This window comes from Myzus persicae, unplaced genomic scaffold (genome assembly GCF_001856785.1).
Source record: "Myzus persicae strain clone G006 unplaced genomic scaffold, MPER_G0061.0, whole genome shotgun sequence".
NCBI classification, from domain to species: Eukaryota; Metazoa; Arthropoda; class Insecta; order Hemiptera; family Aphididae; genus Myzus; species Myzus persicae.
This window is the reverse complement of record NW_019104278.1, coordinates 280927-297034: the sequence shown is the minus strand read 5'-3', so window position 1 is coordinate 297034 and position 16108 is coordinate 280927. Positions and strand designations below refer to the sequence as shown.

General features: G+C 27.0%; 1 protein-coding gene across 1 annotated transcript; it reads right to left on the bottom strand.

Moving 5' to 3' along the window:
- Positions 1–862: 862 nt before the first annotated feature.
- Positions 863–15589, bottom strand: LOC111040801. The gene is made up of 7 exons (XM_022324822.1): positions 15436–15589; positions 11452–11649; positions 8706–8831; positions 8300–8470; positions 8123–8237; positions 5869–6015; positions 863–1530 (listed from the first exon to the last, which is right to left on the bottom strand). Exons 1-7 carry the CDS (start codon positions 15520–15522, stop codon positions 1427–1429), a joined length of 948 nt encoding a protein of 315 aa, XP_022180514.1. The 5' UTR covers positions 15523–15589; the 3' UTR covers positions 863–1426.
- Between the last annotated feature and the right edge of the window lie 519 nt (positions 15590–16108).

Below are 16108 nucleotides of genomic sequence, written 5' to 3'. Positions count from 1 at the left end.
ACAATCATTGCTTCGTTCAAAACCTAAAACTATTAATTCGATTAGATGCAGATGAATTGCGATGTACTCGTAGTTATTGAAATTATAAATGTCATGAATCGTGATACATCGAATGACGAATAAACTGCAATAAATTGCAAAATTAGGTATTACCTACTTAGTAAGTATCTACTTACTAGTTTCCTAGTAGTTACTAGTTACTAGTTAGTACCTACATATTTATTAAATATATACCTGTACGATATAGGTACCTACCTATTCGGTATATAAATGATAATCTCTTTTACGTTTAACGTGAATAGAAAATGCAAATAATGTATCATAACTTGACGTGATGTCGAATACTTATTATTATACTAATTTAAACATTTGACTATTTGACGATATTGCACCTATTAAAGTATTAACATGTAATCGTTATAGGTACATAAACATACACAATACATGTAGTATAATAGGTACCTATTAGGCATGTATATAATATATTGTATAACTTAAACTAGAATAATTTGCAAACACATGATAATTTGTATTCACTGAAAACCAATTAGTTAGGTAGGTAGGTAAGTACCTACTTTCTTGTACCTATAGGTATATAATATATTAAATTAAAAATAAGATAACACACACTATATTTTTTATTGTTTTATTAGATTCTATAAAGTGTATAAATATATAGACATATGTATAATGTATATTAATTCAAATACTCTGATACCAAAACTTATGCTATTTTACAACATTCAACTACAGACGCAAGTATATAGTATAGGTATTGCTAATATTATCGTTTAATGTTTATAATAATATTATTATACCTTACACAATTATTACAATATAATAATAATTTATACTCGATCTATTATTAAAAAATTGCCGTTTAATAATTTGATCATTCATGTATATAATTCGAGCTTCAATACAATTAATGGACTTTTGGCAACACATAGATACTCGCATAAAACTTTCGAAAATTAAAAAAAAACCCACAAAATAAAATGACGTTTGATCTCTATAAACGCGAGAACAACTTAATGGAAATTTTAGAACCATTTAACAGCTTATAATAATATATGATCAATTGCAATCTACAATATTATATTATTATAGCATATCACAATATGGTATACCACCTATATTATATATATATATATATATATATATATATATATATAGACTATACTGATTTATTGGGTAAGATTAGGTAGGTAGGTACCTATTATATTCTATATTTAATGCACTATGTGCCTACTAGAAAAGTGTAATGAGTGAATATAATATTATGAAATTTGAAAGTAAAATCTTAAACAAAATCGTAAATAGATAATATAGGTATAATATTTATAAATATATGTGTGTGGGTAGGTAATGTGTAACCTATATTAATATATCAAATATAAAGATGGGAGATCATAATATTATTATTTTACTGCGAATCGATGTCTTGATAGTTGACTACGTGGAAAGAGTCCATCCGTCCAGAAAACGCCGAGAAAGTTTTCGTGTGGCTCGAAACACTCCGTTTGAATACTGAAAACAGATATGTTTAAAATATATTTCACACAATTGCCTACGTTGCCACTATAGGTACCCATCACATTGATTGACAAACAGTGTGCAGATTAAAAATTATCAGTACTGAGTCCAAAACATTCAAATATGATGATAGTACCTATAAATAATACTATACCCATGATAAGTATAATGGTAAGTATAATGTTAATAATTAGTAATTAGTAATTACCCAATGCCAGATGGTGACGTTTTATGGTACAGTAAGTTGTAGTTGCGTGGTTATTAGATTTCCTTTTATTGATTTCCTTCGACCGTTGTATTTATAAAGAAAACTAGGTAAATGCATTTCAGAGAGCACTTCAAATATAACGGAGGGTATACCTACATATATCTTATAGGTTAACCTCCTAACTACCTACCTATATTTAAAGTGCTTGTCTATCCTTCCCCCCCCCCCCCCGTTCAAAAAACCGGAAACGGGTAGGAACTGTTCACATAGGCGAAACTAGGATTTAATAGTTACAGGGGCAAGAGTCCTAGAAAACTAATGTTCAAAATAACTTTGGGGGCCTCACACCTTAACCGCTATCCTCTAAAATCAAAATTAGAAATAAACAATAAAATGAAAGTATAAACTCATCATTAAAAACAAAATGTAAATAAGTACAATATATATTATAGGGGGCTAAATACACATATAGAGGGGCTAAGCCCTCATAGTAGCACCTATGACTGTTTATAGCACAATACTGCCACAGTGCCACCCGGTTCCGTATCGTTTGAAGTGCTTGTCTATCCTATACTTACGCGTAATACAAAAATATAATGTAACTACATAATGTGACAATAAACCGAATTTCTGATAAATAATGCTAAATAAAACCTTCAAAATTGATTTTAGACGAAAAACACATGTCAAAAACGAAAGACTACGGCATTTCCAGCGGTAGACCATCATGATATTTTCAATTCTAGAAACCTAGGACAATGCACATTACTTTCAAAATGTTTGGCCTGTTATGAATATATATATATATTATACATAATATACTGAACTCAAGCACTTCAAGTTGAATCTCGGCGGCTGAGCATAACAAATAGATACAGTCCTATCGTCTGAAACCTAATAGAATGAATACAATTTCTTAAAAAAGCCTATACGCAAATGAGAATTACTACACTGCCCGGAGTTTATGGGTAATATTATATCTATATGAGTAGGGCATATAATTGCGTATAATTATAGTTAAAGGCTTCAGAGCCGGTGCGTTTTTAGTACAAAAACATGGCTCACAAAAAAACTATTACGCCCTGTTGAATAGTCGGATTTCGTTAATTTTTATTTATTTAAAAGAAGAGAACATTTTGTAGGTCAGATCAGCCCAATTTTCAAAATTGTAATTGTAGAATCTAAAATATGTATTTGAATAATGCACAATATTTGTTATTTTTCAAACGTATTTTTCTAGCATTATTTAAAGTAAAATGAAAATTTGGGCTCCGAGCCGGCCTGAAAACAGTTCTCCTTTTAAATAAAAAAAATTAACAAAATCCGACTGTTCTACGGGACGTTAGAGTTTTGCCTGTGAAGTCATTTTCGTTGATATAATACAGTAATACACCGTACGACCCCCCTTAATAGGTGTCAGACAGTAAATTAGTGAAAAAGTATTAAAATTTAAGTACCTAGTAACTAAAATATAAAATTGAATTTTTAAATTGTATAGAATTGTGATAAATTGAAAAAACCGGCACCGAAACCCTTAAGTATAAACTATAAAGTATATGAAGGTAGACAGTTAACAGTGTTGCAACACTCTAACTTGATAAAACACACTCAAGAGGAGTGGAAATTTGTAAACGAAGAGAAGGTATACTTGTTAATCTATTACTAGGGAACACTGAGGGCCAAAAATTATAAGAATTTATACAAAACAACAAGTATAAAAGAATTTAATTTGATAGACAAAAATATAGGTATGCTAGAGGGTGTTCATTGAAATTGTAAAAAATCAACTTACCAAAATTTAAATTGATTTGGAAATTATTATTATTTGTTTACATAGGGAGGTGGGCCAAACGGCAATTTTCAAAAGCACAATTATAGGCTAATATTAAAACAAGATAACAATTGTTAATAATTTATTATCATGGTAAATACTGTTAATTTAAGAAAACACAATTAATATTTACAACAACAAAAAGCGTGATGCAACCTTAAATTCAAAAGTTGACTGTAGGTTCCTTTTATTTCATATTAATTAAGTTACCAACTTGATTATAAAGCAGTGGTTACATCTATTGGGTCATAATTTGTAGTTTTTGTACAATGTGGGGCATTTTTCTCAAATTTTAGTTTAGAGCAAATGTTAAACCCAAGTTTAAAAACAAATTTAATTTATTTAAAATCTAACTTTAGATTTATAATACTAAAATATATGCTTAAAATGTAAATGTAAACTATTGTTCAATGATTATGTAGATTTTAAGGCATTTTTGTACTTTTTTAGGGTATTTTTGCATTTTTTTTAGTGCATTTTTGGGTATTTTTTAGGACATCAACATCCTAACTCTAGTAATTAGGTACAAAGGTTACTTACAAGCTGCATTCTTCTTGAATTTCCACATTTCCTTCATGAACAATAGTTCTATTAAATGTTATATGAGCACAATGTCTCATGAAAAATAACCAATAGAGGTGACCAGATTAAAATTATGTGCAAAATTGTTGTATAATATTGTATTGAGTTTAGATCTAATAAATATACTTAAATAATGTTTTATATAATGATCATAGTATCATAAATACTAGTTTGTATGACAAATATTGACAACCTTAATAGTTAGAATAGTCATCAAGTGATCCATAATGAAGTGCAGATACAATACATTTAAAGAATTACTAAGTAAAATCTATGATTTACCATGACGGCAGTGTTACTAGTAATATATAGTATCATTGTCAATAAAATATTGAAAAATTGATGACGTGATTAAAAAGTTACCTATATGTGTTACAAATAACTGTATAATTAGTATTACTTGTATCTTATGTTAAGTAAATGATTTCAAGCAATATTTTGTATTACCATTAATGAGGCATGATACTATGTCATACTGCATTTTTACCAGTTTTGATTATTTTAACTATAATTTATTGGTTAAAACTTTGATTAGATAGATTGTAAATAAAAAATAAACCAGATCCTATTTTACCTTATGACATATTACTACAATACTTACATTTAAAATGATTTAATAGTGGACTAAACAAGGTTATAAAAATGCAAAACATAAATGATATTATATGTTATACATACAATAATTAATATAGCATATTATAAAAAGCATTTTTTTTTTTATGTACAAAATTGTCAATTGGCTATTTATTATTTCCATAATTTGAGTTGAAACAAAATATGCATGCTTCTAATATAAAACATAATAGTGTATAATATAAATAAAATCTTTAAAAAATATATACTATTTATTTGGTTTAGGCAACTTAAATCAAATGGAAAGATAAACTTGTATTGGGAATATAATACATGTTTAATAATATTGTATTATTTAAGTTCATTCAAATATAATTTTTTAACTAAGCAATTAGACATAAAAGAAATCAAAAATATAAAAACTGAACAAAATGGGTTTTTTTGATTAACGGATTAAATAAATAAAATAGTAGTATGATAAGAAACTAAACATGTATTCGTAAAATGCATTTTGGAAAATATTTTAAAATTCTTATAGATGAGTTTGAATATAAAAAGGAAGAAACTTAATTACATTTAAAGGTTCAAAAATATAAGTATTTAATCTTGAATCAAAATCCATGAAAAAACAGATATTTCTTGATTCAAATTGTTGAGCTTCTATAATATAATACCTTGTGTTAATTTTTAAAAAATGTTAAATAAGTGTTTTAAAATAGTTTTCTTTTGTAGAAGTATTAAACAAGAACTGAATTAGTACATAACAATTAATCAAAGTAGTGTATTATATATAGTACAGAGTATTGTTTATATTGTAAATGATTATAAGGTCATATGCATATCACAATAACTAGTAAATAAGATGATCATAATTTATTTAAAAAGAAAATCCAAATTGTATCACAATGATAAGATAATATAAAATATAAATTAATTTTAGAAGCTTAAATACAATAATAAAATGTTCCACTAACCAAAAGCTAGTTTCATGCAAGTTGTCATATCAAATTAAATAACTAAATAATAACATGAAACATATTTAATGCACATGCGCAAATTAAATGTTAAGAGCTGTTAATTATAAAAATAAAACGTAATAATTTCATACAAGTATTACAATGACTTTTTTTTTACACACCTCCAGAAACAATTTTTTCTAGTTTATAAGTTGGAAAACCTGCACAATCCTTAGCAATATAAATGCCATATTCTGTGAGATCCTGAATAGCTGGTTTGACCACACGCATATTGTGCATCACGTTACTGGTGTCAACAGCGTAATAACCTATTAAAAATATATATTAATGTAATAAATTTCAAAAAAATGTTACATCCATAATAATAATATAATAATGATATAAGTAATTTACTAAAGCATATTCATTTATCTTGTATTTGTTAAATCAATGATTCAGTGCTAATGTAAAATGTAAATTGAATTAATTGATTTAAATCTCGCTCATTAAATTAATATTTAGGATTCACAATGTATACTTTTTTAAACAGCACATTCATAATAATACATGGGTGAGCATATAAATTAAGTATAATTAAATGCTGTTATTCAATTTTAAGTCCATATAAAAATTTTGAAAAAACAATTAACAATATCATAAATTATATTTTATGTAATCATCAGTCATTATACCACCAATACAAAATAATAATCCACAGCAAAACCTATAACACATCAGTATTATTAACTCAAATCCATTGTATACTTATCCTCTTCATTACCACAATACTCCTCACAAAAATCAACAGTACTATGTTAATAAATAATGATTGATAGTCCTAATTACTAATTCAATACCCTCAAATGTGGATATGGTCTAGTAACAGAATATTGCAACACAAACACAAATTATACTACTATTCTAGCCTTCAACAGAAATAAATAAACAAGCACTGTTTACCAGAATATACTTATCAGCAAATAAAATTATTCATACACTAGAGGTATACAGTTTATTGTTACAATCGCCTTAATGGCCTAATGGTGTTCCATTATTATACAATATATTATATATTCAACATGGAGGTGATTTTTAACACATACTAAACATTCATAGTAATAGTCATTATAATATTCTATCCAGATTTAACCACAAATACTCAAGCAGCTGAACATTTATACACACAATTCAAAATTTACTTGCAACTGAAAGATAAAAATAATCAAAACCGTTAATTTATACTTGAATTAAAAAGAGTGACCACAAATCAAATACAATGATTATTGGCCAAAGCCAAATCAAATGTCAACTGAAAATATTTATGAATTCTCTAAACAAAATAATATGGACACAGGATAATAATGATAACACACACAAAATATTATGGTACTTTTCTGTTATCCCTACTACCACTCGATGCCGCGACCTACCTTGACCACTCAATTCTGTTATCTCGACTACTTAAGTAATATCCAGATAGTTCTATATTTTAATACATAAAACACATGAATTGCCATTTACATAATAATGTATATTAGTATGTCCTCAAAATTATCACAAAACGTCAAGTTACATTCTAAAATTATCACAGCAGTTGAAAGTCTATTCTATAAATTATAACATTAAACATAAATTCATCAAGATATTAAATATTACATATAAAAATAAAAAATCACGGTTACAGAAGTCTAAAATTCTATTTTTGCATTCGTGGTGCCCCGAAAGTAAAATTCAATCGCATCTTTTTCACTGTTTGGTTAATTCCACAAATTCATAATTATTTTAAAATGAATAAATACAATGACGGAAATACAACAACTGTCAGGAATAGGTAATCGAGCGAGTTGTGGTCACAGCATCGGCGTGGTAGTCGAGATAACAGAATGGAGACTCGAGGTAGTAGGGATAACAGAAAAGTACCAATATTATATACAACACTACACCAAAAAATAAAATAAATATAAAAAACCATTATAAGACCATTAATAATTATAAATTTTGTGACAGAAATCAGAATACAAATAAGTATTGGGTAATTCCAATAAAATAAGAACAATCATAGTATACCTATGCCTAAGACTAATACCTGTGGACCTACATATTCTTACATTAAGATCTGACAATATCAACTGTCAATTAACTTGCAAAGTTTCACTACAAAAGATTTCATTTCCATCTGACATCAATAAAATCGAGTTATTTTTCAAAATAAATATTATTGCAAATCATAATTTAATGCTTTTTAACCATTTTTGTAGTTTTAATTATTAATATTTTAACTAAAAATACTAGAATGTAAATAATGTGAACATTTGTATGTAAATATGTACCCTAATAAATTTAAGACTATATCCAAAACTTGAAGTAACCAAAAACATATTAAACAATTTTGACACTTCTAATAATTTAATTGATTTAGAGTTTATAAATACTTACCACTTGACATTTTAAACAATAAATCGTACAAGGATTTTGGTGGCAATACTGCACTGCGGTTCAATGGCATAATGAAACAACGCTTTCCGTCAATATCGACAATACCAGTGACATTCTGAAATAAAATTAATTGATAATAAATATTAAAATACTTAAATTTGTTTTAATTATTATTACCGAGCTGAAATCATGAATGAAACGAGCAGAATTAGCAAGTGGTAGAATGGGAATAATTTTTTCATAACTATCTTCCTTGAGATCAAGTTCAAAATCTTCTTTAAATTCAGATATAACATCTTCTGGGTTCATCATCTGGTTGTTCATTTGTTCCATATTCAGAGCAAAATTCTATAATGTAAAAATAACATTCAATAAAATATTTGATTTATGTAGTTAATTGAACTATAAATTACAATTTGATCACAAACAATTTTTATACAAATAAAAATTGTTAAAAATGTTAAGCATATAAGTTGTAAGAGTACATTGAAAAAAAGTTTATTTATTAGGTATGAAAATAGTAATACTTTATAAGGGTTGAAGCAGAAAGACTAAGATCTAATTATCAAAAATTTTTTTTTACCTCAAGTTTCTTGAATTCCATATCATTTTTTAATTGGCTCATTTCGTAATCATTGCTTATATCTTGAATAGGAAGAGATAACTTATCATTTAAAGCAATAGTGCCAGTGCCATAGAAAGCATCATTCTATACCAAAAATAATAAAACAAAAATACTTTACTTATTAATATAATAATATACAATCACAAAATGACCTAATTTATTCTTAAAAAATATGCATTAAAAAAAGGGTGGGAAAGTAGGTATGTCAGCCTATATAACTAAGTACTATGATATTATGATATATAGTATGATATTATAGGTATCAAAGTAGTCAGCCAAAACTCTTAACTTTAAACTCTTGTACAACAATATTGTAACTATATATTTTGATATTATTTAATTGTTATATGAACAAGTTACAAGGAACATTAATACATTTTCAATTTTATGACCAAGCAAAAAATTATTATCAACATTTATAGAAAAAAGTTTTAAATTTTAAATGTAGCTCAAAAAGAGTCAATATAATATTTTGAAAATTTTATGTTGTATGGGAAATAAACATTGGTAAAAATTTATAGCATCGACCTATTTTTTTTTTTAGTTTCTATAAAAAACAAAATCAATTTTGTCGTGACTGGTTTTGAATAAGTTTGATATTATTAATTGAAAAAGCAAATTTATATAATGAACATAATAACATACAAAGACATTTTTTTTATTTAATTTCAAAATGTTTAAATCAATACTAATCTCTTACAAGTTTTAGTAAAATATGTTGGCAATATAATATATTAATTAATGCAAAATATTTTACAACAAAACGGCAAATTTATTGAAAATTAATTGATCATTACTTATGATCTTAAACTATAATTTTTTTTTTTTAATCTAATAAAAAACACAGAAGCAACTCCATTTTATTAAGAGATTAGAGATTTTAGGGTACATTAAAAGTAATTTAAATTTGGAAGAATATGCCCTAAACTATTATTACACTTTTAGGTATAATTTGATTCACTTATAGATTTACATTTGATCGTGTAAATAGTGATATAAAAATGTATAGTTTCTTAAATTTTTTGTATTATGCCATTATTTTATTAATTTGTACACCCTGTATCTTACATTTATGCACAATTGTTATGCACAATTTTATGCACAATTGTTGAACATTGTATAACACCATGTGTATTAAACTACATAGGTACATACAGTTTAATTAATCTTTGTGTTATACTAATTTTAAATGTTAAATGGGTAGATACAAAACAATCAAAATATCTTTTGTTGCAAGATTATACAAATAAGATTAACACAAATCATTGCTCATGCAGAAGCAAGTGTACTAACATTTATCAATGATAAAAATAAAGGAAGAATGAACTTAATTATCAGTAAATGTTTATTTAGGTAAGTAATATTATAACTTCAACTTAACAAGAAATCAGAAAATTAACAAAATATTAGATTAATGGTAGTTAACTAAATTAATATTAATAAATTAGAACCAATGGCTAATGATATAATAAATAACAATATTAACAAACATAAATTATGAAAATTGTTGTTCGTATAAAATTGAATTGTTTTGAATAATGATTCTATATAGCTTATACTCATAATACAAATTGGTAGGTGTGTATTATACAAATTAAAATCATAATATTAATGTCAAAAATATAAAACAACCAATGACTTCATCAAAAAGTTTATTGTCAGCAATTTAACAGAAAATTGTAAATAATTCTTACATACACCCACTCAAAAATCAATATGCAAACATATAGTTAAAGTTGCCTGTTACCTATTGACTATAGGCCACCAACTGTTGTACAGCTGTGTAAACATTACAAATTACACAGTGAATTATTGAAATATTTTTCCCTTATATAAATTTTTTTTATAATATAATGGAAACTATTCACACAATAATACGGTATATAATAATTTTAATATTCAAAAAAGTATCAATTTTTTGGGGGAGGTATCGTTTAGAATGATCAAATTATACTTTTTATTTTTAAAATTCCAAAAATTCAAGTGTTTTTAGAAAATATGGCAACAATTTTACTAAGACATTTTACATCTTAGTAATGAATCTCAAGAAATAAAAAACAAAAATATATTTTTTTAATTAAAATTTGCGTAAAATAAATTTGTGCTACAAATCTGTTAAATATTTAAAAATTACACTTAGGTTGGAAAATTTTTTAATAAAAATAGATCAAATATAACAACATTTTTGCCAACTCAATATTTTATACTCTTTATGTTTCATAGTATCTAGTATGAATGTTACATTTTAAACAAAAAATATTCATACGAAACAATAGTTTACACAACAAACTTAAAAATAAAGCAGTAAAAACTATAACTCAGATTATTTTATTAATTTGTAGGTACCTATGTTAAATATTATCATTTTTACTTAAAATATAGTTGTTTTTTTCTGCATGAACTATATAAGGTATATCAACACTCAAGATTAAAATATTAAAGTTATAAAGGACTTCATACATTTTTATAACATGTAAGTAGATAATATGAACCTAAGCATGCCATAAAAAATAGTGTAAAATGTATGTTTTTGAACCAAAAAATTAGTTTTTTAATAATATGGATGAATAAATATGTATCAAATATATTATATATCATAGAGCCATAGAAGAACTGACATATTATACATATATTTACATAATATACTAAAATATATCTTTTAATAAATATAAGAAATCATTATTTACTGTAATTAAGATGTTACCTCATCATTGAAAGCATTTCCAATAGCTCTATAAATATGTTCCCCATAGAGCATCATGAATGTTATTACTAATGACATCAGCAATACATAAATTAATGCCCACATAGAATAAACACGATCATTAATGACTCTGAGCACCAAAAATTTAGATCTGACAGGGCGGTTATGTGCACCATTTCCTGATTCCAGGTCTTTTTCCTGAAAGAAACCAAAAATTATTTTAATACCTCATTTAAAAAAATATCAAATGTTTATTAACTGCATAATTTATGTATCTTATACTTCTAAAACAAAATGTATGTATTTTTTTTTAAATAAAATGTTAGTAAGTTCTTAACTTAAGACATAACAAATAAATAAAACCTTTAAGTAAGTGCCCAGCTAATTATAAAATAAGAAATAAAAATAGTTTTTTATACTACATATTATAATATGTATTACAAATTGTTTAAGAAACGTTGAAAGAGGAATATAACATTTTTAAAACATCTGATCACTTAAATTTGTAAATCTGAAAGCTTATATTATGTCAAAAAAAAAAAAAATGTTAATATCTATATAATAATACAACTAGGTAGGTACCTAACTCTATTTAAAAATTCTAAGAATAAGATAACTAGTTTTTTGTTTAATATAAAACAAAAATATTTATTTTTTATAATAATTACTTAAACAACAAATTTTTGTTAGCTATTTAAAATTTTTGAAAAAATGGCAGAACAACAATATTAATTGAAAATAGCTATTGAAAGATATAGTTACAATTTATCTTACAATCACATTTTATGTATTTTTAATTGCCTAATATTACCAAAGTATTATCACTATCTAGTATTAATGTACCAATTTTAATAATTTTAACAAATTAATAGTAAATAGAAGTCTTACATTTTAAATGAATACGATGATGTAATAGTATATCAGAACAAAAATTAGCTATATGCAATAACAAAAATAGTTGTCAGGAAACGGGAAAACAATTAATGTCAATTTTAAAATGTATTATAAAATCCCATACTTAAGTATAGGGTAGTTACTGAACATTATAAGAACTTACAGTAAATATAAATATTAAAACTTATAAGCAGAAAAAAAGACTAATAGTCTCTCCAGAGGAAGTGCCAATCAAAAAATTCAACTACTACTAAACTATAGAGAACCTCTTTTAAATAGTTAAGAATCTGAGGAAAATGAAGAAATTATAAAAAAAATACAGTAAAAAGTCAAATAAATATTTTTTCAATTAGTATTTGTTATTGTAGAGCTGGTATTTCACTTGTTCATTATCAGTCGATCAACAAATACTTTCATTTGATGAGAACCAACTTTTTGTCAATTGAGACTTTTTAATATTATAAATGTATAAAATGTTAGTTTATTAAGTATTAAACTATCTTTAAGGATTGAATTACATTTAAATTTCTAAAAAAATTTCTATACATAAATTGTAAACAAAAAATATGAGCAAAATATGTAAATTCTTACCCTGTTCTAAATAGATTTGTGGTATAATACAGGGTGTTTTTACAAACTGTGCCTTTGTTTCAGTTTTAATTAAAATTTGTACTTGGATATTTTTAATGATAACCCACAGACAACATAAGGCAGTGCCTTTCATCCTTTTTGGAAATATAGCACATTTTATTTTTTACAAAATTGTCAAGTTTGTTCAAATTATCAAGTCTCACTAACATATTATATAGTTCAGTTATACTACAGATATAATAAGGTATCTACTCGGGTATCAATATAAAAAATATCTCCCAAACAGTTTTACACAACTATACTAGTAAATAACATAGTACACACATGTGAAACTCCAAACAGAATATTCAATAGAAATTCCAAATATGCATTTCTCTAGTTATCATCTCATGTTTACTTGGACTCACAACTCACAATAATTATTCTTGTTCAAAGTTAAGCATGCATGATTTTATGATTCAATGACTTCCAGATTTAAAAATATTCAACAGTTCATGGCATACTATAAGGGTGTGGAGCACACCGGTTGAAAACAACTGGTATAAGGAGTACCCAAAACAGGCTATTGTTTAAAAAAATTGATTTGAAAAATATATGTACTACCTACTAGGTACCTACCTATCTAATAATAATATTAAAATTAAAAAATCAATGATGTAAGTCTGGTATTTTTTTGTATCATATTCAATCAAATGGGTTCATATAAAAATAACTTGTATGCAATAAAATTTGTTCTACTTAGGTAAAATTCTAGGAATAAATTCCATAGAAAGAATCAGCCTAGAATTTCACATTTTAATTAAGATATTATCGGAATTATTATTCAACCAAAACGTAAGAGGTAGAAGGTACTATTAAAATACAAGTAATAATAATTGAATATAATTTTGTTTTGTAGATCATTGTTATATTTTCAACACCATAAAAATAAATATTCAATTAAAATACAAAAAAATTCAATATAAAAATAAATAGGTAATATAATAGAAAACATAATTGAATTTCCTTTGACCTTCACTAAGGGTTCCGTATTAACTAAATTAATAGTTAATACCCACATGAAATACAACTAGTGTTGTTACCTATTTTATGTATCATTGTAATATTTTTAATAACAAAATATAATAAATTATGAAGTTTAGAAAAGCAATATAATTAATTAAATTATTTTATGATAAACCAACATCAACTAAGGTTTTTATTAATAAGCACTAGTATTGTTGAAAAATACTAATATGAAATGAATGCCCACATATTTTAATTGACATTCCCCAATGAATATCCCCAACGTAAAAATATGCTGGTACCTAACATGACAGATACAACACGCATGCAAAATACAGACAATTTTAAAATATTGAGAAATATACAGCACTAATGCATTATTTTAATGTTGCAATGTCTAAGGAAGAGTCAAAGCTTTATCACAGATCAAAGTCTGCAGACGCACAAGTAATACATTTAGTTGCATAACATTATCGAAAACAAAAGATTCATTGTGAAAAGCCAGAAAACAATGAGCTCCCTAATGAAAGCATTATACAATGCAAATAGATTACCACTTGTTAGGTGTGTAATAATTTGGGCTTGAGCCTAAAAACATTGCATTGATAGCGAGTACATATTATAAAAAATAAACAAAAATTCACAACCAAGCACATTATCGTTTACATTAAGATAGGAATTGGATGACATTGAAACTAAACAACAATAATTTATGAATAATATATAGCAAGAATGTTATTGTAAAAGTCACACAGACGATGACTAAACGAAAATTAAATAACGCAGACTTTGATGACGTATTCAAAAATGTTTTTAAACGATAAACAATATAAATATTATGTCTATGTATGTATTATAAGTTGGAACAGTCTAATTCACATCGTTTCGGAACAGAAATAAATATCGTGGAAATAACACTGTTATTCTAATTATAGAAATGCGCCGAAAACAATAACAACGATTATTATTATAATCGAAACATTCGAAACTCGAAAGCTTGTTTTACAACTTCACAAGGTAGACGAGCGCTACTGAGTCACCAGACCAGATGTACGTGACATGTACGTCGCAAAACCGCGATTCTGTTGTTGTTGAATGTGGGATAATCGCACGAACGCGACAATATTGGTTGTCCCCGAACGAAAAATATAGTAAATTGTGATGATACGGTATAAGAATATGAACAACAATAATAGTTACTAATAAAGGGAATTAAGGCCACCGATATAATATTACCTATTAATAATACAACGTCTTGTATTAATATTATTATATCGATGATTAAAATTTATAACACGGCCGACAGTGTCGTCAGCGAAACGAAAGAACAACGCATAACAGGTAGGTAGGCGTAAAAAACAAATCGTAAAAACCCGGAAAAATGGAAAAATCATGGATAATATTGCGAATTGAATCTAGGTTCCGTGAGACGTGTGCGGAAACGACGCGAAAAAAAAAACACGCAACGCAAATCTGTCGACAACGGTGACTTACCTGTGCAGATGGGTCGATCTCGATGTTGGTGACTAGCGGCACGTTGTCCGACTTCTTCTCGGCCGTCGGCATAGTGATGACGGTCATTTTGGAGGACGATTAATTAACTTTTGTATATAATTAATAATATGATAAAATAATAATACGATTGTATTTGACTGGAAGCGCGATGGACTGTGGCGCGAGACAGAGAGACACTGACGGAACGCGCAACGGGACGTGGACGACTGAACGATCGACGACTACAAAGGTTAAACACCGTCTGACGGCGACGCCGCGCCGCTGCACTCGTTAGTCGCTATAGTCGCTGCAGTGTTGCTCCGTGTGTGTGTGTGTGTCGATGTGTGAGAGTGTGTGTGTGTCGCGCGCACTGCGTGTGCGTGTGCGTGCGCGCGCTTCGCAGGTGGGTTAGGCGGTGCAGTAGAGCGATGTTGTAGCGGCGGCGCACTCATTTCCCACCCGGCGACTCGCCGTCGGTTTGTTATACGATATCAGTGCCGCGGTCGCGGTGTCGCCGGGGGATCGACGATCGTGGTGGGTGGGCGCGCGGCAAGCGGTCCGCCCGCCACCGCCCGTCGTGAACCGTACCCGTGGACTGGGTAAACGCGGAAATTTATTAACGTTTATACCTACGTGTAGGTAGAGAGGTATAAATGTACAATATAATATTATT